Genomic DNA, 24,811 nt, shown 5'->3' with positions numbered 1-24,811 from the left:
AATTCCACAATTTTCAAGCTCCTATTTTTTCGGAGAACTTAACTTCAAATTTCTGTATGAAAAACGCATATGAAATCTGTTTCTATTTTTTAACTTAGAGTACAAAAAGTTGCACAAGATGACCTAGTTTTGCTTCTTTTAAGAAAATATTGCCAGAAATATGTCTTAGAATTGCCTAAAACTAACAGGTACTCTATTGATAGCTGACTATGGGGGATTTTCAAATGAGTATACCCCTGAAGTATTGGCTCAATTATCGTGAAATTTTACCAATGTTTATGGGGAACATGTGCAAGTGTTCACAAAAATTTTCAACAAAATCCGTGATGGTCATGGCCTACACCACTTGGCAGCCTTTTTATTTTACGTCAGCACAGTGAGCCTAACCTAAAACTTCCTGCTGTCAGAACTTGGGCACACTAAAAATCTTGAAACTGCTAGTTATTTTTATCAGTACTGATATTTACAGTACAAGTTACTCACATGACACTGCTCAGTATCAACAGTTAATGTTCTTTTGAAAGAATTTTTTGTTGTGGTCTTCAGTCCAAAGACTGGTTTGACACAGCTCTCCATGCCACTATCCTGCGCAAACCTCTTCATCTCCAAGTAGCTACTGCAACCTACACCCTTCTGAATCTGCTTACCATATTTATCTTTTGGTCTCCCTCTATGATTTTTAACCCCCACACTGCCCTCCAGTACTCAATTGGTGATCTTGTGATGCCTCAGCATGTAGCCTACCACACAATCCCTCCTAGTCAGGTTGTGACACAAATTTCTCTCCTCCTCAATTCTATGCAGTAGTCCTAATTAGTTACGTGATCTACTCAATCTTCAGCATTCTTCTGTAGCAACACATTTCGAAAGCTTCTATTCTCTTCTTGTCTAAACTGTTTATCGTCCACATGTCAGTTTCATAAATGCCTATACTCCATACAAATACTTTCAGAAAAGACTTCCTGACACTTAAATCAATACACAATATCAACAAATTTCTCTTTTTTCATAATCTCTTTTCTTGCCATTGCCAGTCTGAATTTTATATTCTCCCTACTTCGGCCATCAGCTGTTTTGCTCCCCAAATAGCAAAACTCATCTACTACTTTAAGTGTCTCATTTCCTAACCTAATTCCTTCAGCATCATCTGATTTATTTCAACTACATTCCATTATCCTCGTTTTGCTTTTGTTTATGTTCATCTTATATCCTTCTTTCAAGACATTGTCCATTCCATTCAATTGCTCTTCCAGGTCCTTTGCCTTCTGACTGAAGACTGAATTACAATGTCATCAGCAAAACTGAAAGTTTTTATTTCTTCTCCTGACTTCAATTCCGACTCCAATTTTTTTCTTTTGTTTCCTATACTACATGCTCAATGTATACATTGAATAACATCAGGGATAAGTTACAACCCCCCCCCCCCCCCTCTCTCTCTCTCTCTCTCTCTCTCTCTCTCTCTCTCTCTCTCTGTTCTCAACCACCACTTCCCTTTAATGCCTCTCACATCTTGTAACTGCCATTTGGTTTCTGTTCAAATTGTAAATACCCTTTCACTCCCTGTATTTTACCCCTGCCACCTTTAGAAATTGAAAGAGAATTCCAGTCGACATTGTCAAAAGCTTTCTCTAACACTACAAATGCTATTAACATAGGCTTGCCTTTTCTTAACCTACCTTCTAAGAAAGGTCTATGATAACTATTGCCTAATGTATTCCTTTATTTCTCTGGAATCTGAACTGATCTTCCCCAAGGTCGGCTTCTACCAGTTTTTCCATCCTTCTGCAAAGAATTTGTGTTAGTATTTTGCAGCCGTGACTCATTAAACTGATAGGTCAGTAACTTCAACATCTATCAGCATCTGCTTTCTTTAGAATTTGGATTATTATATTCTCCTTGAAGTCTGAGGGTATTTCACCTGTTCCATACCTGTCATTCACTAGATGGAAGAGTTTTGTCATGGCTGGCTCTCCCAAGGTTATCAGTAGCTCTAACACAATGGTGTCTATTCCCGAGGCCTTGTTTTGACTTTATTCTTTCGGCGTTTTGTCAAATTCTTCATGCAGTATTATATCTCACTTCTCATCTTCATCTACATGCTCTTCCATTTCCATAATATTGCCCTGAAGAACATTTCCCTAGTATAGGCTCTCCTGAAGAGGGGCAGCAGCCTTTTCAGTAGTTGCAGGGGCAACAGCCTGGATGATTGACTGATCTGGCCTTGTAACACTAACCAAAACGGCCTTGCTGTGCTGGTGCTGCGAACGGCTGAAAGCAGTAATTTTTCCCAAGGGCATGCAGCTTTACTGTAAGATTAAATGATGATGGCGTCCTCTTGGGTAAAATATTCCGGAGGTAAAATAGTCCCCCATTCGGAACTCCGGGCGGGGACTACTCAAGAGGACGCCGTTATCAGGAGAAAGAAAACTGGCGTTCTACGGGTCAGAGTGTGGAATGTCAAATCCCTTAATCGGGCAGGTAGGTTACAAAATTTAAAAAGGGAAGTGGATAGGTTAAAGTTAGATATAGTGGGAATTAGTGAAGTTCGGTGGCAGGAGGAACAAGACTTTTGGTCAGGTGAATACAAGGTTATAAATACAAAATCAAATAGGGGTAATAAAGGACTAAGTCTAATAATGAATAAAAAAAAATAGGTGCGCGGGTAAGCTACTACAATCAGCATAGTGAATGCATTATTATGGCCAAGATAGACACAAAGCCCATGCCTACTACAGCAGCACAAGTTTATATGCCAACTAGCTCTGCAGATGACGAAGAAATTGATGAAATGTATGATGAGATAAAAGAAATTATTCAGATAGTGAAGGGAGACGAAAATTTAATAGTCATGGGTGACTGGAATTCGAGAGTAGGAAAAGGGAGAGAAGGAAACATAATGGGTGAATATGGATTGGAGGAGAGCAATGAAAGAGGAAGCCGTCTGGTAGAATTTTGCACAGAGTACAACTTAATCATAGCTAACACTTGGTTCAAGAATCGTAAAAGAAGGTTGTATACATGGAAGAACCCTGGAGATACTAGAATGTTTCAGATAGATTATATAACGGTGAGACAGAGATTTAGGAACCAGGTTTTAAATTTTAAGACATTTCCAGGGTCAGATGTGGACTCTGACCACAATCCATTGGTTATCAATTGTAGATTAAAACTGAAGTAACTGCAAAAAGGTGGGAATGTAAGAGGATGGGACTCGAGTAAAGTGAAAGAACGAGACAAAGAACGAGACGTTCTAGAGTGTTTCAGAGGGAGCATTATGGAATGACTGACAATAACAGGGGAAAGGAATACAGCAAAAGAAGAATGGATAGTTTCGAGAGATGAAGTAGAGAAGGCAACAGAAGACGAAGTAGGTAAAAAGATGAGGGCTAGTAGATATCCTTGGATAACAGAAGAGATGTTGAATTTAATTGATGAAAGGAGAAAATATAAAAATACAATAAATGGAGCAGGTAAAAGGGAAAACAAATATCTAAAAAATGAGATTGTCAGGAAGTGAAAAATGGCTAAGCAGGGATGGCTAGAGGACAAATGTAAAGATGTAGAGGCTTATCTCACTAGGGGACCTTTGGAGAAAAGAGAGAACCACATGTATGAATACCAAGAGCTCAGACGAAAACCAGTCCTAAGGAAAGAAGGGAAAGCAGAAAGGTGGAAGGAGTATTGTGAAAGCCTGTTGTTTGTTGTTGTAGTCTTCAGTCCTGAGACTGGTTTGATGCAGCTCTCCATGCTACTCTAGCCTGTGCAAGCTTCTTCATCTCCCAGTACCTACTGCAGCCTACATCCTTCTGGATCTGCTTAGTGTATTCATCTCTTGGTCTCCCTCTACGATTTTTACCCTCCACGCTGGCTTCCAATACTAAATTGGTGATCCCTCAATGTCTCAGAACATGTCCTACCAACCAATCCCTTCTTCTAGTCAAGTTGTCTCACAAGCTCCTCTCCTCCCCAATTCTATTCAATACCTCCTCATTAGTTACGTGACCTACCCATCTAATTTTCAGCATTTTTCTGTAGCACCACATTTTGAAAGCTTCTATTCTCTTCTTGTCCAAACTATTTATCGTCCATGTTTCACTTTGATACATGGCTACACTCCATACAAATACTTTCAGAAACGACTTCCTGACACTTAAATCTATACTCAATGTTAAAAAATTTCTCTTCTTCAGAAAAACTTTCCTCGCCATTGCCAGTCTACATTCTATATCCTCTCTACTTCGACCATCATCAGTTATTTTGCTCCCCAAATAGCAAAACTCCTTTACTACTTTAGGTGTATCATTTCCTAATCTAATTCCCTCAGCATCACCCTACTTAATTCGACTACATTCCGTTATCCTCGTTTTGCTTTTGTTGATGTTCATGTTATACCCTCCTTTCAAGACACTGTACATTCCGTTCAACTGCTCTTCCAAGTCCTTTGCTGTCACCGACAGAACTACAATGTCATCAGCGAACCTCAAAATTTTTATTTCTTCTCCATGGATTTTAATACCTACTACAAACTTTTCTTTTGTTTCCTTTATTGCTTGCTCAATATACAGATTGAATAACATCGGGGAGAGACTACAACCCTGTCTCACTCCCTTCCCAACCACTGCTTCCCTTTCATGTCCCTTGACTCTTAGAACTGCCATCTGCTTTCTGTACGAATTGTAAATGGCCTTTAGCTCCCTGTATTTTACCCCTGCCACCTTCAGAATATGAAAGAGAGTATTCCAATCGACATTGTCAAAAGCTTTCTCTAAGTCTACAAATGCTAGAAACGTAGGTTTGCCTTCCCTTAATCTATTATCTAAGATAAGTCTTAGGGTCCGTATTGCCTCACGTGTTCCAACATTTCTACGGAATCCAAACTGATCTTCCCCGAGGTCGGCTTCTATCAGTTTTTCCATTCGTCTGTAAAGAATTCGCGTAAGAATTTTGCAGCTGTGACTTATTAAACTGATAGTTTGGTAATTTTCACATTTGTCAACACCTGCTTTCTTTGGGATTGGAATTATTATAGTCTTCTTGAAGTCTGAGGGTATTTCGCCTGTCTCATACATTTTGTACACCAGATGATAGAGTTTTTTCAGGACTGGCTCTCCCAAGGCTGACAGTAGTTCTAATGGAATGTTGTCTACTCCAGGGGCCTTGTTTCGAGTCAGGTCTTTCAGTGCTCTGTCAAACTCTTCACGCAGTATCATATCTCGATTTCATCTTCATCTACATCCTTTTCCATTTCCTGCCTTTTTGCAGTTTCTTAAGTTTTAATCTATGGTTCATAACCAATAAATTGTGCTCAGAGTCCATATCTGCCCATGGAAATGTCTCACAATTTAAAACCTGGTTCCTAAATCTCTGTCTAACCACTACACAGGGTGTCCCGTTTATCTTTACCACCCTAAATAACTGTTTGTCCAGATGCAAATTACAAAATGTTTCAAACAAACGTTCTTTAGCCGTCATGGGGAACCCAATCAGCTTGATTGCCTTCATTTTAGCTTTGTTTTTTACAACGATATGAACAGCGGTATGACTTAAATGCACCCTGTATTTTTATTCGGTAATTCATTTCCTCTCCTAAAAACCTATTAAAAAATGTGTCACAGTGTACCATTCTCTGAAACACAAAATTGTGTAATTAATAACTTTGTGTTTCAGTGAATGGTACACTAATACATTTTTGAATAGGTCTTTAGGAGAGGAAATGACTTACAGGATACCATTTAAAAAAGTCATACTGCTGTTCATATCTTTGTAAAAAACAAAGCTACAATGAAGGCTATCATGCTGATTGATGTCCCCCTGATGGCTGAAGAACATTTGCTTGAAACATTCTGTAATTTGCATCTGGACAAACAGTTATTTAGGATGGTCAAGAAAAACGGGACACACTGTACAATAATATCTGAAACCTTCTGGTGTCTCCAGGTCTCTTCCACGTTTACAGCCTTCTATAGTATCAGCCAGGTTTACCACATTGGCTTAATAGTGTGATCATTATTTGTGACAATTTCACAAACATGAAGTTAGCTACCACGAATCTAATAATGCAGAGGCTTGTTACAACAGATGTGCTGCAAACTGCACATGTGACAATGTCTCCCATAGTAGAAGAAGACAGTATATTATCTCCTCATGATAATATTATGACTGGTTTCTAGACAGAGATCCTGGGACACTTTTCAAAGGGAAATTGATCACCCTCATTTGTTACGCATTGTTTACTTTCCAGGCACAACTGTATTATAAACTAAAAAGCACAGATTGTAACCGAATGAGCTCTTCGACTGGTAGTCATGGATTAGCAATCTGCACTCCCCGACTGTGTGTATTAACTTTACCAATAGCTTTTTAGTCATTAATGGCTGAGACTGAATGAACATTTCAAAGACAGGTTGCCTCAAACATATCATCCTCTTTTAAAAATTTAGTTCTTAATGATTAATTTTGCAGCTTTTACACATGGAGAACACTGTTTGGATTTAATTTTTTATTGGTTTTAACAAAGGTTACAGCACATGCCTTTTTATGTGACGCTGTCAGTGTACATTCATTTACTTTCTGAATTGCCCCATGGGCCACTCACTTCATTTCAAATTTCACAGCGTGAAAACAACCTGATGATAAACTGAGCACTCTGCCAGAAATTAATTTTTCTACCAACCTATTGCACCGCAGACATGTGGAGAGGCCATGCTAGTCCCATTCATCAGCTGGCTATTCCTTAAGGTAAAGTTAGGGACTGAGGTGATTGCACCACCAGGAGCACAGACGGTCACACCAAAATCACCATCTATCGTAGGTCCCCGCGATGTCCACGTGTATGGCATACCCGGTTGTTTCTCACGGAGTGAGTATTCTGCTACCATCATATCTGGTGAAACATATGCACCGACTCCTGAAAAACATATAATTAGTATATTAGAATATAAAAAAGTGATTAATCTACAATACAACACTGACAAATAAACTACATAATATTAACCTCATAACTGGTTATCCTGAGAAAACTCATGCCTCCAAATTTTGTGCATCCCTGCACCAACATCCAAATTGTAAATGTCGTCGTGTTGCAGTGTATTGCTATGGCTTGTACTCTTGAAGTTTTTGCAAGATTACATATTGTTTCATAGCATTTTGATGCAGCTGTTGCAGTATTATGTCTGCTCACAGTTCGCTAAAATGACTTTATTATACCAGCGAAGAAGAGCAGTGGGAAGACATTCCTGTTTCGGAATCTGTTAACAACACTTTCAAACTTTAATTAAGTGGGGAAGATTGTGAGGAAGACGCCAATATAGATTGTCTCAGGTCAGATTGTGGAATGTTGTTGATCAAAATACTGACTGTGCTCCACCACGATTTCCATTTACAGCTAATCCCAGCTGTACGATTCATTTTGCCGATGACAAACTTGAAATATTTGAACACCTTTTCTGACAGGGATTTGATGGGAATGACACAGGTGGAAAGGTGGAAACAGCTAAATATATCACTCAATGTGTTTCAGTGACCAGATGTAATTTGTTGCTACCGTCATGTGAAGAGCTTCAAATTTTCCTTGCTGTAACCATTTTGTAAAGTGTTGTTCAGTAACCCGAATTGCAAATGTACTGGACATTGTGGCCAAGCATATCAACTCCATTTTCAATTATGTAATGTCTTACAAGAGGTTTTGCTAAATCAAAAAGTGTCTTCATTTTTCTGAGAATGAATTTTATGATGCTGCAAATCATACATATCCCACAATGAACTATATCTGACAAGTTTACCGGCACCTTGAAAATAAATTTAAAACTTATCATGTTCCTGAATGGGATGGATGAAAGTCTACTTTGGTACAGGGGCTGACTGGGTTGGGCACAGTATATCCCCATGGAAAGGACAGGATATTTAATAAAATTCCACATGCCGTGTGAATCATCTAGCAGGTATGTGTGAGTCCTGATTATTTAAACGGAGACAAAACAGAATACAGACTTTATGAATTTTCTGATCGCATCACGCGATGTTTTGACATTTTCAGAACCACACTGTAGCAAGGTTGGGCAAGACTCGGTACCAGGGGTGGGCATAAAATAATTGAGTGCTTCTATTGACAACCAAACTTATATCCTGATGTAACCAAAAACTTTTAGAGAAAACTGCCGATCACTTGAACGTTAATTCCCCAATCATACTGTAATCACTGGTGGAGACTTAAAATCATCCAACAATCAGTCGGGGAAAAATACAGTTTTGTTAGAGGTGGGCATGGTAAGACATCCTGTGAAATATTACTAAATGCATTCTCTGAAAACTACCTAGAACAGATAGTTGGGAACCCCACTCAAAATAGAAGTTCATTGGACCTGACCTCTCTTGAGGATGACCACACTGAAACTGGTATCATAGACCATGATGCAGTTGGGGCAACAATGATTACCAAAGTACAAAGAACACCTAAAACAAGCAGAAAAGGTATATATGTTCAGAAAACTAGATAAAAAAATCTGTAGTGTCATAACTCAATGAGAAGCTTGAAACTTTCAACACAGCCAGAGTTCATGTGGCCCTACCCTATGTTTAAAAGAATAGTTGACCATGCAGCATTAGATAGATATGTACCCAGTAGAACAGTTAATATTGGAGGGAACATCCATAATATATAATCACCGTAAAAAAAATTCTAAAGAAACAGAGATTACTGCATAATAAGTGTAAAACAAATAGTAGGGCTATAGATAGAGAGATGCTGAATGAAACACATTTGGCTGTCAAGAGAGCAATACATGAAGTCTTCAATGACTACCATAGCAGAATACTGTCACATGATCTTTCACAGAACCCAAAGAAATTCTGGTTGTATGCAAAGGCTGTTAGTGGCACCAAAGTTAAAGTCCCGTACCTAGTGAATCAGACAGAAACTGAAACTAATGGTAGCGAAGCAAAAGCTGAAATGCTTAACTTCATTTTCAAATGTTCCTTTACAAAGGAAAACCCAGAAGAATATACCATTTAATCCTCATACCACAGAAAATATGAATGGAGAATTGCCCCAATTTCATCCTCGTACCACCAAAAAGACGAATGAAATAAGTATTAGTGTCAGTGGTGTTGAGAAACATCCAAAATCGTTAAAACTGAACAAAGCTCCAGGGTCCAATAGAATCCCTGTCAGATTCTATACTGACTTTGTGGTTGACTTAGCCCCTCTTCTGACTATAATCTACTGCAGATCCCTCAAACAAAAAACCATGCCCAGTTCTTGGTGAAAGGCACACATCACACCAGTCTACAAGAAGGCTAGTAGAAGTGATGCACAAAAGTACCATCCAATATCCTTGACATTGATTTGTTTTATAATCTTGGAATCTATTCAGAGTTCAAACATATGAAGTATCTTGATTAGAACAACCTCCTCAGCCAACCCCAAGCACGGATTTTGGAAACATCGATCATGTGAAACCCAAATTGCACTTTTCTCACATGGCATACTGAAAGTTTTGGATCAAAGCAATCAGGTAGATCCAGTACTTCTCGATTTCCAAAAAGCATTTGACTCATACTACATGTATGTTTATTGTCATTAGTACAATCATATGCAGTAGCAAGTGAAATTTGTGACTGTATTGAGGACTTTTTGTTAGGGAGAATGCAAAATGTTATCTTGGATGTACAATCATCATCATCATCATCATCATCATCAATAGAAGTAACTTTGGGTGTGCCCCAGGGATGTGTGTTGGACCCTTGCTGTTCATGTTATATATTAATGAGCTTGCAGACAATATTAACAGTAAAATCAGGCTTTGATGCAGTTATTTATAATGCAGTACTATCTGAAAGAAGCTACATAAATATTCAGCCAGATCTTAAGATTTCAAAGTGGTGCAGAGATTGGTAACTTGCTTTAAATGTTCAGAAATGTACAATTTTGCACTTCACAAAATGAAGAAACGTAGTATCCTATGAATATAATCAATGAGTCACTGTTGGAATTAGCCAGTTCATACAAATACCTAGGTAGGGGTATGAAATGGAATGATCACTTAGATTCAGTTGGGGGTAACGCAGGTGGTATACTTTGTTTTATTGGTAGAATACTGGGGAAGTGCAATCAATCTACAAAGGAGATTGCTTACAAATCACTTGTGCGAACAGTTCTACAATATAGCTCAAGTGTGTGGGACCAATACTAGATGGAATTAACAGGGGATATTGAACTTCTGCAGAGGGGGGTAGCATGAATGGTTACAGGTTTGTTTAAAGACTGTTGAAGACAGATGTAAGATAGTCTGAGAAAGTCTATTAAAATTTCAAAAACTGGCTTCAAACTGTAATTCTAAGAATATATACAACTCTGTAACGTATTGCTTACAAAGCAATAATATAAGATTAGAGTAATTACTGCACATACAGAGGCATCTAACAATCACTCTTCCTGCACTCCATATGTAACTGGATAGGGAACAAGCCATAATAAGTAGTACATTAGGTCGTACCCTTTGCCACACACCTCAAGGTGGTTTGCAGAGCATAGATGTAGATAGCTTTTACACATCTCCACAGTTAGCAGATTACCAATTTAGAGGTTAACTGATAGTTATGGAACAGTAAAAATGACCCAGAGATGCCACAGTTTCTACAAAATATAAAATTACAACAGGCAGAATTTGCAAGTGAAAAAGTTCTAGCATTGCGCTGAAAAGACAAGATAGATGTGGTACTCCTTTCAACTATTCTCGAGCCGATCAGTGAATGGCATTGGATACTGTACACAGAAGACAAGAAGTATAACAACAAAATCTTTGTTTGCTAGAAGTTTCTGTGTAGAATTATTTTATTTTGTATGGCAAATCAGGAGGGGAAAAAGGATTCACTGAATTTTATGTTGACCCTCCTAATGCAAGCCAACCAGCACAAACACACCACCCTCCTCAGTTGACAGAAACATATTTCCCAGAAGTCACTGAACCAACAGAGAACAAGAGCAATGAAACACAAGTACACACAGTTTGCTCCAAAAAGCAGAATGCCTGTGAGAAGCACGTCCGGAGAGAAACGCGAAACTACTGCCTCTGGTGCCAGGTCCCCTTGTGCGTCACTCCTTGCTTCAATCTATGATACAAAAGCAGATTTATAATAACATGCTAGTGTGACCATCATATGTATATAGCTGCAGTCCGATTTCTGTCTTTAATTAAAAATTTTATTCTCTATGTGAAACACTATGTTGTAACAAGTACTTTCAGAGATTTGTGATGAGCCCAAATTATCTTGAGATAACATGTTTTATCCACTTCCACCTACATATCTCCTTGGATTTTCAAGATAAACTAAGAAATCAGTTGCTAAGCAATGTTGCTGTTTTCGTCTTCAGTCCTAAGGTTGGTTTGATGCAGCTCTCCATGCTACTCTATCCTGTGCAAGCTGCTTCATCTCCCAGCACCTACTGCAACCTACATCCTTCTGAATCTGTTTAGTGTATTCATCTCTTGGTCTCCCTCTACGATTTTTACATTCCATTCTGCCCTCCAATACTAAATTGGTGATCCCTTGATGCCTCAGAATATGCCCCACCAACCGATCCCTTCTCCTACTCAAGTTGTGCCACAAATTTCTCTTCTCTCAAATTCTGTTCAATATCTCCTCATTAGTTATGTGACCTACCCATCCCATCTTCAGCATTCTTCTGTAGCACCACATTACGAAAGCTTCTATTCTCTTCTTGTCCAAACTATTTATCGTCCACATTTCACTTCCATACATGACTACACCCCATACAAATACTTTCAGGAACGACTTCCTGACGCTTAAATCTATACTCAATGTTAACAAATTTCTCTTCTTCAGAAACGCTTTCCTTGCCATTGCCAGACTACATTTTATATCCTCTCTTCTTCGACCATCAGTTATTTTGCTCCCCAAATAACAAAACTCATTTACTACTTTAAGCATCTCATTTCCTAATCTAATTCCTGCAGCATCACCAGATTTAATTCGACTACATTCCGTTATCCTCATTTTTCTATCTGTATCGCTGAGGCACGCAAGCCTCCCCACCAACGGCAAGGTCCATGGTTCATGGGTAAGGCCAAAGCAATATATTTTCAAAAATGTTTAATATTATATGGAAATAAAAATAGGTAATGTTTTGAAAGTTTTGTGGCAGGAATAGTTTTGTTAGGGGGTTATGCAACAATAAAGGCTGCAACTGGTACTCCCAACTGTTCTGTGTACTTGTGGTATTAACTACTACAGCATTTGGTCTCATAGCTCCCACCCTTGAGAAGAGGCTTCAGTAATCACATGGCAAATACGAAGTGGGTTTATCTCTGAAATTATTATTATTATTATTATTACATCGAGGAAATTTAGAGTAAAAGCTCTGTGTCAAGGATCAGGAAGGAAACCAGCCGTGCCCTTTCAAAGAAACCATCCCGGCATTTGCCTGGAGCAATTTAGCCGGAAAATTTTAAAAATTAGAATTGTGTTTTAGGTCTTTAACCACTGTCAGGGTTGCCACAAGTATCCCCAAGTGAAATTCCCTGATATTTCCATGATTTCCAGACAAGTTTTAGCATTTTTTCTCTGACAAATTTTGAGATCTCAAGGGTAAGTAAAGACGTAAGTTGACAATCTGTTTTTGCAGCTATGGTGCAGGAAACATCTAAATAAAACTTGCAAGCAGATAGTGTTTTCTAATGTGAGCAACATCTTTTGTAATGAACTGTTTTTTAGATGGGGAAAGCAAGCCAAAGGGTATGTATGTTTCATTAAAGCCAACTGATTTTATTTCAATTAAACGAAACACATTTGGTGAAAAAAATACGCATTTCCTTGGAGTCACAAGACAGATTTACAACATCTTCACTTATTTTAAAAATAACCTCACAAAAAAATAGGCCTCTTGAAAAAAAAGTGTATGAGGTGGGTAAATCAACAATATAGGTGACAGCCAATAAAATGCTGGTTCTACTATGTTCATTATTGTCCGTTATTACCCACTGTGTCACATCTATTAGTTTACAGGCATTGTGTCATTTTTGTTTTGAGAAATATTTGAGTACACAGCATACAAACCAGCAGTGACTGCCACAATATCCTCCTTATTGTCCATACTTTCTAACATATAAACTGCTTTCGAAATGCTAAAATGTACTAGATTAAATAAAATGTCTATAAAATGACACACCTTGCAACATACTTGCGGTAAGACAGTTGCAATTTCTGAAATCCATCGCACGTGGTCTCTAGCCTGCCGAGGAGCATGGCAGTCTTTAGTCCATGGATAAACCACAAAAATCCACTGCATTATGACACACACAAACAGACCCAGAGTGCTGGCAGTTCGGTGAGACTAGATCTGATGGGTAGGACCAGCAAATTAGTGGGTCAGTACAGAATCTTCATTTGACTGATAATCTAACTGCACTCCTCGCAGCCTGAATCCTATCCTTTGAAAAATTATTTTGGTAACATGCTCTTCCTGAAGATAAAGGGTTCATTTTACTGGTGATCAAAGCAAGCACTCACGGTTCCTGTATGCATACTAGACCGAAATTCAGTACTGTTTTTCCTACCAATACTAAAAATTCTTACTAAAAATTCTTTCACAGGCAGCATTATTATGAGGAATAAGCAGTAATGCAAACATAAGCCTCCTCAGTGATGGATTCTAATTAATGCCTGATGCATCACACATAGCAGATAGTTTGCACCAAGCAGTATCGGCTCTCTCTTCATCCATTATTCCCAAGTCAAACAGATATCTGGAATATTCAAGTTCTAATGTGTTTTTTCACAATCACTCAGAACATTAGGAAATGGCTCTTCAGCTTTATGACTGACAATAAAGATTTTCTTTTCCTAGCTCCAACTTCTGTAAGTTTTTTAAGAAGTGATACGTAGAGCAAATTTTTCTTTGCTGGAACTACACGAGTTGATGAAAAATCTTCTGGTGTCTTCATAAAAATTGGTAACTACAAATTTTTCGAGCTTGGTATGACGAACATAACTTCTAATGTCTACACCAATGACAATACCTTCACCCCATTTGTGATACTTATTTTTTTTTTAAATTTCTATTCCAACAGACTATCAGAAGTACTTACTGCAGAAAGATTGATAAATCTCACAATCAAATCATAAATAAGTGATTTAGTATGCTATGAAATCTGTGAATTACTGGCTCTTCTTTCTGAATAAATACATTTGTTTTGGTAAATAACAAAATGGTAAAAGAAAATTTGGCTTGGTTACTGGATCATTTAGAGTAGGGTGCACTCTAGGCATGTGAGAGTTGTTCAAATTTTTTGAAGCTTCCTCAGTGAAAAATTTTACAAGAGGTTCCCACTGTTCAGTTATTCTTTTTACTGACTGGAGCAGAGAAAACCATCTTGTACAAACATACTTCAGTATGTTTATGGGGTTTAGTGCCATGGTAGACTGTCTTTTTGAACTCTTTTGGAGAAAGTAGAAAATGTCCATTACAAATTCTTCAGCATCAAAATATTGTAGGCTTTCCACAGCATTTTTTGTGCAGCTAAATGAAGCAGGTGGCAGGAACAAGATTGAATCCTTATGTGTGGCTGAACTTACTTTAAAACAGCATCAATTCCTCTTATCTTTTTTATGTCCAACCATTGTATTTACATTACCACATGCAAATGCAATTTAGTTTTTCCAGGGAATTTCTTTTCTTAGCTGTTCACCACTCAAGAGGTTAAAAATTTATTCCCCAGTGTTAAACTTGATTCCAGCAAGGGTAGTCTTGTGGTGCAAATCTTTCCCTGTTTAACATCGAAGTGAGTGATAATAATTGGATAAAGTTTCACATCTTCAACGTCTGTGATACCATCAGTTGCAAGAGAAAAGGGGTTTCCTTCCAAGTATTCGGCTGTGTTCAAGGTGACAAAGAATTTATAACTGCAGTTATTTTAGCTCTTCCACAACTGGATTTTTTTTTTTAGAAATCTGAGAATTAGGAAACATTTTTTAATAGTTTTTAAGTATGATCTGCACAAGAAATTGGCAGGCCATGTTCAACAATAAATGAACTAAAAAGCATTTCAACATAGGTGACAAGGGTCTCCATCAGGTTTTATTCCAAAGGATGACAATGATGCATTTGAAGACAATGTTTGTTAGGCTTATATGTACTTTGAAGAGAATGTGGTGACAACCATCATCAAGACCAGCATGCTTTATAGAAATGTCTCATGAACCCACTCTACAAAACACACGTTGGTATGATTTATTTGATTTTACCAAACATCGCCATTTTTGGTACACTGTTTCCAAAATTTCTGTCCAGTTTTACATTTCTCTATAACAACGCTATCCACTGTACTAGTACTTTGGTGTTCCACTATATTACTGTCTGAATTTTACATAGCATTTTTGTCACTTTCACTCAGGACATCTTTCGCACTGTTTAACTTCGCATTATCATTTTTGTCAGGATTTTCTTTAAGGACAGCTGCTGAAGAAACAATTAAAACTTCCAGTAGTAACTAACAGTGTTTTCGAAATCTAAATGGATGAATATAACCGAAAATATCAGTGGTCTACGCACAATACACTAGATGAAAATACACTGGTTACTGGAAATACTGCACGAAACTTGAAGGGGACTAACAGATTTTTTTTTTTTTTTTAACCACTCATTCGAATTAAAAATTTCAGAGAGCTCAGGTTTCCCATTTATTAAGCAATTGTTCTTTGCTGTTACTTATTATGCAATTTTTGTTCTCTTATGTAAATATCACTGGACTATGATCTGTATGCACGCATGTTCCACTGCCACCTAATACACATGCACAGATTCACAGGTGGTAACAACTTCCACACATGGATGATGTGTGTACAAATTTTCTTAGTTCCAATGCTAGATGGCCGACACACTAGACTTTTACATTGAAATCATCCGTAAATATGTTTACTACGTACTCTGCAAAGAAATCATTACAACCTATAAAGCATTTTCATAGCATATGACAGGTGGAAAGCAAACAGTATCTCTTCCGATTATTTTTTATATTTTAACATGAAATCAATAATGTCCATTTCCGTAATTTTTAGTACCTCTTCATAATGAAGGTGATAAATTTGTAATAATTACGGATAATCCATAACAGCTAGCAGCTTGTAGCCAAAAACTAACAAGCTATTTTAAATAACAGACTAAAAACTAATTCACTTTACAATAAACACCCAGATAGAAATTTCTGGTATTTAACTCTACGAATGGGCTTCTTGTTTCTTTTTCTTGATTTATTGTGCCCTTTTCTCACCTATCTATTAATGCCATTGCCAAAGGAACAGCACATAAAATTGTAAGCTCATTGCACATTTCGTCACATTTATACAAAATGTGTACAGCAAGCATCCTTTCTTATTTTTCTCAACCAAAGCAAAGGGATGCACAATGGTCTTTGTGCAATGCCATTTAAGCTCAGTTAACTCCAAGCCAATGAAGTGTGTAGATCATACCTGAAGTGAAAGAGTGTTTAGTGAGGGGATCAAAAGTAAAGGTCCAGAGAACCATCAGCCAATGTTGTTGTTGTTGTTGTTGTTGTGGTCTTCAGTCCACAGACTGCTTTGCTGCAGCTCTTCATGCTACTCTATCCTGTGCAAGCTTCTTCATCTCCCAGTACTTGCTGCAACCTACATCCTTTTGAATCTGTTTAGTGTATTCATCTCTTGGTCTCCCTCTACGAATTTTACCCTCCATGCTGCCCTCCAAAACTAAATTGGTGAATCCTTGATGGCTCAGAATATGCCCCACCAACTGATCCCTTCTTCTAGTCAAGTTGTGCCACAAGTTTCTCTTCTCTCCAATTCTATTCAACACCTCCTCATTAGTTAAGTGATCTACCCATCTAATCTTCAGCATTCTTCTGTAGCACCACATTTCGAAAGCTTCTATTCTCTTCTTGTCCAAACTATGTATCGTCCATGTTTCACTTCCATACATGGCTACACTCCGTACAAATACTTTCAGAAATGACTTCCCGACACTTAAATCTATACTCGATGTTAACAAATTTCTCTTCTTCAGAAACGCTTTCCTTGCCATTGCCAGTCTACATTTTACATCCTCTCTACTTCGACCATCATCAGTTATTTTGCTCCCCAAATAGCAAAACTCCTTTACTACTGTAAGTGTCTCATTTCCTAATCTAATTCCCCTCAGCATCACCCGACTTAATTCGACTACATTCCATTATCCTCGTTTTGCTTTTGTTGATGTTCATATTATATCCTCCTTTCAAGACACTGTCCATTCCGATCAGCTGCTCTTGTAGGTACTTTGCTGTCTCTGACAGAATTACGTCATCGGCGAACCTCAGAGTTTTTACTTCTTCTCCGTGGATTTTAATTCCTACTCATTCACATACTGGTCTCTAAATTTTTATACAATAACTTGAAACTTGACTTTCATAAAAATTAAAAATAATTATCACATTCTGCCTACTTTTACAAAATGTATTTTCCATATCTGATTTCAAAGTAATCACAGTTGGAATGATTAAGTTTTCAAACATCCAGAAAATCAAGTTTGATTTTCCACAGTGCACTGGCAGTACCTGAAAATGACAAACAAATCTGAGGGAATTTACCACAGCAACAGGCTACACTTCAACAACCTGTTGACTGTGTTTTGTTGCACCTTGTTTTTTTATTCATATATTGGCAGGTAATCTCCTACTATATTGCATCGATCCATTGTTTACAGTTCATGCAATGATCATGTACTGACTGCCACCTACTGTGGGAACAGCTGAAGTAAATAAGCAATAGTCTTCCAGCAACGAATGTCCTTGAATCAATACTGGCAATGTCACCATGGACCAAAGCTATATGGTGGGATATTACTTATCAATTTAAAAATAAAATCTACATGCAATGAGACATGGAGAAACAGTTGCTTCAATGTAGCCTGTTGCCACGGTACATTCCCTGAAATCTGTCCATCACTTTCAGGTATTGTTAGCTCACACAGTAAAACTGGATGTGGAAATTATTATGCTAATAAGTTGTCGTGACCAATGTTTCGTGTTTACCGTTCCTTTAATTTATGAAATATAAGAAGCAATCCATGGAACCTTCAGGTTGAAATATAATCAATATAAGAGAATGACAGAATGCTGCTCACCAATGAGTTGCAGACACACACAACAAAAAGACAGTTACACATTACCTTTCAGCCAAAGCCTTATTCAGAAGAGGAATCCCCCACCCTCCTCCCCCACTGCGAGATAAACAACAGGTCACAGTCTAGTTTTAGTCCAGCTAGTGCATATACACTGTAAAAGTTTTAATGTTTCAATCGTTCATATTCTTTGAAGGTTGTCCGTCACATGTCTCAAATTCTTTGGTTCATTTTTGGTGTAGTTGTGATGATCTCTGGCTATGTTTTGAAATGTGCAGTTGGTATTTCATATCATATTGTCATACTGTAAGATGCTTAATAAATGATTCATTTCTGAAACGGCATCTGGTGATTTGTCGACATGGTAGCAGATGTGTGTGGTTGATAAAAGTTCATATGAAGTGTGACAGCTGTGCTGATTTCGGAAAAGAATTACTCGACGATACAGAAGTGCAAAGATGAGACAGTGGTCAACAAAAGACAACAACTAGATAAACTCACGGGTGCAGAAAACTGGGGGAGCTCGAGAATTATTATGATGAAACTTCCTGGCAGATTAAAACTGTGTGCCCGACCGAGACTCGAACTCAGGACCTTTGCCTTTCGCGGGCATGTGCTCTACCAACTGAGCTACCGAAGCACGACTCACACCCGGTACCCACAGCTTTACTTCTGCCAGTATCGCGTCTCCTACCTTCCAAACTTTACAGAAGCTCTCCTGCGGACCTTGCAGAACTGGCACTCCTGAAAGAAAGGATATAGCGGAGACATGGCTTAGCCACAGGCTGTGGCTAAGCCATGTCTCCGCTATATCCTTTCTTTCAGGAGTGCCAGTTCTGCAAGGTCCGCAGGAGAGCTTCTGTAAAGTTTGGAAGGTAGGGGACGCGATACTGGCAGAAGTAAAGCTGTGGGTACCGGGCGTGAGTCGTGCTTCGGTAGCTCAGTTGGTAGAGCACTTGCCCGCGAAAGGCAAAGGTCCCGAGTTCGAGTCTCGGTCGGGCACACAGTTTTAATCTGCCAGGAAGTTTCATATCAGCGCACACTCCGCTGCAGAGTGAAAATCTCATTCTGGATTATTATGATAACTATTTTAGAATGTAACAAAATCTTTGATGTTGTAAGTGGTGAACTTATTATGCCAGAATGAAGCGGACAGAGTTACGAAACCGAACTTGCAAAATGGACAAAGGCTAATGCAAAGGCAAGGAAAAGACAATTCTGTCAGTTGACACCAAGCCTTTACTTTGTGTTGGGGAATGCAAAACTGCTTAAGAGGTTTGGGATAAGCTACACAAGATGTATAATGTGCACTCAGCTGAAAACATTGATCTGCTTAGAAAGTCCATAACATTGTGTGGGAGGCATCTGGAGGTATACAAGGTCATCTAGCCAAATTTGATGATGTACAAACTCAGCTTTCATTGTTGGACAAGCCGATTGACGATGGCGACCTTCGTGCACGATTTTTGCAAACTTTGCCAAAGGAGTTTGATTGCATTTATATTACGTGGCATGAGCTACCTGCTGAAGAAAAGACATGGAATAAATTACAAAAACGGTGTTTGAATTATGAACTAACAATAACAGATCGTGATGACGAAAGTGTTGCTGTAGCAATGATGTCGAAAATGAAGATTAACAAACAGCAACAGAAGTGCAAACAAACGTCCTCTGAAGCAGATTCGTTAAAAACACCTCATTATAAAAGGAATGAAAACAGAAAACGCTTTTCATGTGGTAAAGTAGGTCACCTATCAAAACAGTGTAAGACAGGGTAGGTTTGTTTTAAATGTAAGAAAAAGGGCCATTGATCAAATGAATGTAGTACCGCAGACAAAAGAGAAGATTGTGCTATGTTGTTAACTAATGTAACATCAGTGGATAATTCAAGAAGCTACAGCTACACAGATGCTTCAAAATCTGAGGAAACAGCATCAATGGTAATACGCAACAGTTTTTCAGTAGATGTGAATACACTGGACTGTGATGATTGGTACACTGACAGTGTGCAACACATCACATAACAAATCGGCGTGACTGGTACACTATGTATGAACAATTTGAAACTCTGAGGAAGATGGATAGTGCCAAGAATGGTGTACATATTGAAATATTTGGTACAGGCCGAATTGACGTACAGGTGTTCAATGGACGGACATGGACAGAACGATATTTTGAAGATGTTTGGTTTTGCCCTGATGGATCCTGTAACTTGTTTTCTGTTAAGAAAGTTGCAAGAAGGGAATAAAACAAATAATTGAAAATTATGGCAAATCATGAGTATTTTTCAAAAACAATATTGCAATTGCTGCTGCCACATCCTGCTGTGAAAATGAGCTTTATCGTTTGGCTGTGAAGGGTGTTTGTCAAGAAAAATCCTGTGTTGTTACTGAAACTGACGACACTTTACAGAGCTAGCATGAAAAAAATGGGTCATCAAAATAAACACTACGTGCACCAAGTTTTGAACGATGATGGTGTAGAGATAACAACTGATAACAGATTTTGTGCAGGGTATATCTATGGTAAACATCACCGGATGCCGTTTGGTGAAAGAGTGCAGGAACCCACTAAACTTGGAGAGTTAGTGTGTGCAGATGTTTGTGGTCCGATGGAAGAAAATGATCTGCAGGGTCATCGATACTTTGCTGTTTTTAAGTACGATTTTTCCAGTTATAGAGTGACATAAATTTTGTGACACAAAGATGAAATTAAAGAAAAGATGCCACTGTTCATTAAAATGATAAAGACTCGGGCTGAAGTTACTGTGAAAGAATTATGTACAGATAGTGGCAAGGAGTTCCATAACAAAGACATGCAAAAATCTGCTGGCTCATTTGGACTGAAACATTCAATCACAGCACCATATACGCCTCAACAGAATGGAATTGCTGAACGGGAAAATAGAATCCTGCGTAAGGTGGCACGTTCTTGGCTTTGCTCTGCTGAGCATCTGCCAAAAGCATTGTGGGATGAAGCTGTTCTGGCTGCAACATACACTTTGAACCAGACGGGTCCCACAAAAATTAAAGGTAAAGCTCCAAGTGAAATATTTTTGAAGAAAGAAGGTCGTTTTGATAATTTGGTGATATTTGGAACTGAATGCTATGCTTGTATTCCTACACAGAAACGAAAGAAGTTTGATGCTAAATCTTCAAAAGGATATGTGGTTGGTTACAATGATTGTGGATACAGTGTTTATTTTCCTGACAAAGTGCATGTGTGTTTGTAGAGATGCAAAGTTCAATTGCAAGCCATTACAGAAATCTCTTCTCGGTACTCAATAGTCTAACAGGGTTATTGAAATATCAGCTACAGATAAGAATGCAGATACTTTGGAGACGGAGCATGAAGATGTTGATTTTGAAGAGTATTGTATGAACAAAAATGTTGCTGCAAGTGACGAAAGTGTTAACAACCAGTCATATGACACTGAGGGAGAAGCTGGAAGTAACTTGGAAGCAAGAAATGAGGAAAGAGGAAGCCACAATTTATGTGAATGGCAAAATTTAAAGAAACCATCTTGTTACTGTGAAGATTCAATTTGTCAACCAAGAATGATGTTTCTTTGTGAGACACCAAGAAGCTATAAAGAAGCATAGCACTCAGAGAATTCTGAAGAAAGGAAGAATCCAATGGAGGAAGAGATGGATGCTCTAAAGAAAAATGGAACACGGGAATTAGTTTACAAAATTAAACCAAACAACGTGATTGGAAATTGATGTGTCTTTGCTACAAAATTAAATGCAAATAATGATGATGTTTGATATAATGCTCGACTGGGAGCAAAAGGATATACTCAATGGTTTGGAGCAGATTATGTTGACACGTTTAGCCCAGTTGCAAGATTTGAGACAATGAAATGCCTTTTGAGTGTTGCAATTCAACATGATCGGTGTATAAGGCAATTTGATGTGAGGACAGCATTTCTCAATGATATTTTAAAAGAAGAAATCTACATGAGTCAACCAGAGGGATTTGATGATAGTACAGCACAGGTGTGTAAGTTACTGAAAAGTCTATATGGTTTAAAGCAAGTCTCAAAATGCTGGTACGAATGTCTTGTTGGGTTCCTTACTGAATGTAACTTACGGGAGAGCAGTTCGGATCCATGTATGTATTATGGTGAAAACCTGGTAGTATTGTTTTATGTTGATTATGGATTGGCTATGGGCTCTACTGATGTCACAGCTAAGTTCATTGAACTGTTGGGTAAACGTTTTCAAATCAATGCAGAAAAAATTTATTACTTCTTGGGTTTACAAATCAAGAGGTTTGACAATTGTATATTTTTTTAAAAAAAAAAAAAAAAAAAAAAAAAAAAAAAAAAAAAAAAAAAAAAAAAATCAGTCTGCATATGTGGAGAGGATTTTGCAAAAATACGATATGATGGATGCAAAACCATTGTCTTTACCCATTGAACCAGGATGGACACCAAGTGAGTCACCTCCTTTTAATAATACTGGACTGTATTGAGAAATGGTTGGAGGTTTGAAGTATTTAACACAAGGCACAAGAACAGATTTATCATATACTGTTAATGTTACCTCAAGAGTTCAAGACTCACCAACTCAGGTGCACTTTACATTACTCAAATGAATATTTAGGCATCTTAAATCAACAATTACAGATGGCATTAAGTTTAGTAGTATTGAAGCCTATAGTGATGCTGACCATGGTGGGGACAGAGGCACTAAACGATCAACAAGTGGCATCCTGCTCAAGTTCCACAGTGGGCCAGTTGTGTGGAAAAGAAAATTACAGCAGTGTGTTGCTTTTCCTTCAATGGAGGCAGAATATGTGGCTGCAAGTGAAGCTTGCAAATAATTTAGATGGTTATACCGACTACAGAAAGAAATAGGAGCTGTTGAGTCATCAGTTCCTGTTTTACAAATTGATAACCAAAGTTCTATCACATTTATTAATGGATCAAAGTTTTATAAGCGATCAAAACATAGAGACAAAAGGTATCATTAAATTCGTCAACTGGTTAGAGAGATGAAGGAACTTGTTGGTGTAGTGTGTACTTCATCATATATGTAAAACATTTTGGGAGAGTGTGAAAGTATTAATGTTTCAATGTTGTTATATACAGGGTGGTCCATTGATAGTGACCGGGCCAAATATCTCATGAAAATAAGCATCAAACAAAAAAACTACAAAGAACAAAACTCGTCTAGCTTGAAGGGAGAAACCAGATGGCGCTATGATTGGCCCACTAGATGGCGCTGCCATAGGTCAAACATATATCAATTGCATTTTTTTTTTTAAATAGGAACCCCCAATTTTTATTACATATTTGTGTAGTACATAAAGAAATATGAATGTTTTAGTTGGACCACTTTTTTCGCTTCGTGATAGATGAGGCTGTAATAGTTACCAACATGTAAGTATGTGGTATCACGTAACATTCCGCCAGTGCGACCGGTATTTGCTTCGTGATACATTACTCGTGTTAAAATGGACCGTTTACCAACTGCGAAAAAGGTCGATATCATTTTAAAGTATGGCTATTGTGATCAAAGCGCCCAACGGGCATGTGCTATGTATGCTGCTCGGTATCCTGGACGACATCATCCAAGTGTCCGGACCGTTTGCCAGATAGTTATGTTATTTAAGGAAACAGGAAGCGTTCAGCCACATGTCAAACATCAACCACCACCTGCAACAAATGATCATGCCCAAGTAGGTGTTTTAGCTGTTGTCGCGGCTAGCTAATCTGCAGATCAGTAGCACACAAATTGCGCGAGAATCTGGAATCTCAAAAACGTCTGTGTTGACAATGCTACATCAACATCGATTGCACCCGTACCATATTTCTATGCACCAGGAATTGCATGGCAACAACTTTTAACGTCGTGTACGGTTCTGCCACTGGGCACAAGAGAAATTACGGGATTATGACATTTTTTACACGTGTTCTATTTAGCGACGAAGCGTCATTCACCAACAGCGGTAATGTAAACCGGCATAACATGCACTATTGGGCAACAGAAAATCAACGATGGCTGCGACAAGTGGAACATCAGTGACCTTGGCGGGTTAATGTATGGTGCGACATTATGGGAGGAAGGATAATTGGCCCCCATTTCATCAATGGCAATCTAAATGATGCAATGTATGCTGATTTCCTGCATAATGTTCTACCGATGTTACTACAAGATGTATCACTGCATGACAGAATGGCTACGTACTTCCAACATGATGGATGTCCGCCACATAACTCACGTGCGCGGTATTGAATAGCGTATTTCATGACAGGTGGATTGGTCGTCAAAGCACCATACCATGGCCCGCATGTTCACCGCATCGGACGTCCCCGGATTTCTTTCTGTGGGGAAAGTTGAAGGGTATTTGCTATTGTGATCCACTGACAGCGCCTGACAACATGTGTCAGCACATTGTCAACGCATGAGCGAACATTACGGAAGGCGAACTACTTGCAGTTGAGAGGAATGTCGTTACACGTATTGCCAAATGCATTGAGGTTGGCGACATCATTTTGAGCATTTATTGCATTAATATGGTATTTACAGGTAATCACGCTGTAACAGCACGTGTTCTCAGAAATGATAAGTTCACAAAGGTACATGTAGCACATTGGAACAACTGAAATAAAATGTTCAAACGTACCAACATTCTGTATTTTAATTTAAAAAACCT

The 24,811-nt window shown here is 38.3% G+C and overlaps 1 protein-coding gene across 1 annotated transcript in view; it reads right to left on the bottom strand.

Annotated features, from left to right (window-relative positions):
* The window catches only part of LOC124787906 (tripeptidyl-peptidase 2), a 281,148-nt gene that overhangs the window by 131,367 nt on the left and 124,970 nt on the right, over positions 1–24,811 (bottom strand). The window contains exon 9 of the mRNA XM_047254886.1: positions 6,674–6,907. Within this exon, the coding sequence (XP_047110842.1) occupies positions 6,674–6,907 (234 nt within the window). The remainder of the gene's footprint in view (positions 1–6,673; positions 6,908–24,811) is intronic.

This window comes from Schistocerca piceifrons, chromosome 3 (assembly GCF_021461385.2).
Source record: "Schistocerca piceifrons isolate TAMUIC-IGC-003096 chromosome 3, iqSchPice1.1, whole genome shotgun sequence".
Classification (NCBI taxonomy): Eukaryota; Metazoa; Arthropoda; class Insecta; order Orthoptera; family Acrididae; genus Schistocerca; species Schistocerca piceifrons.
Note: the sequence above shows the minus strand (reverse complement) of the source record. Positions and strands in the feature narration are given on the sequence as shown.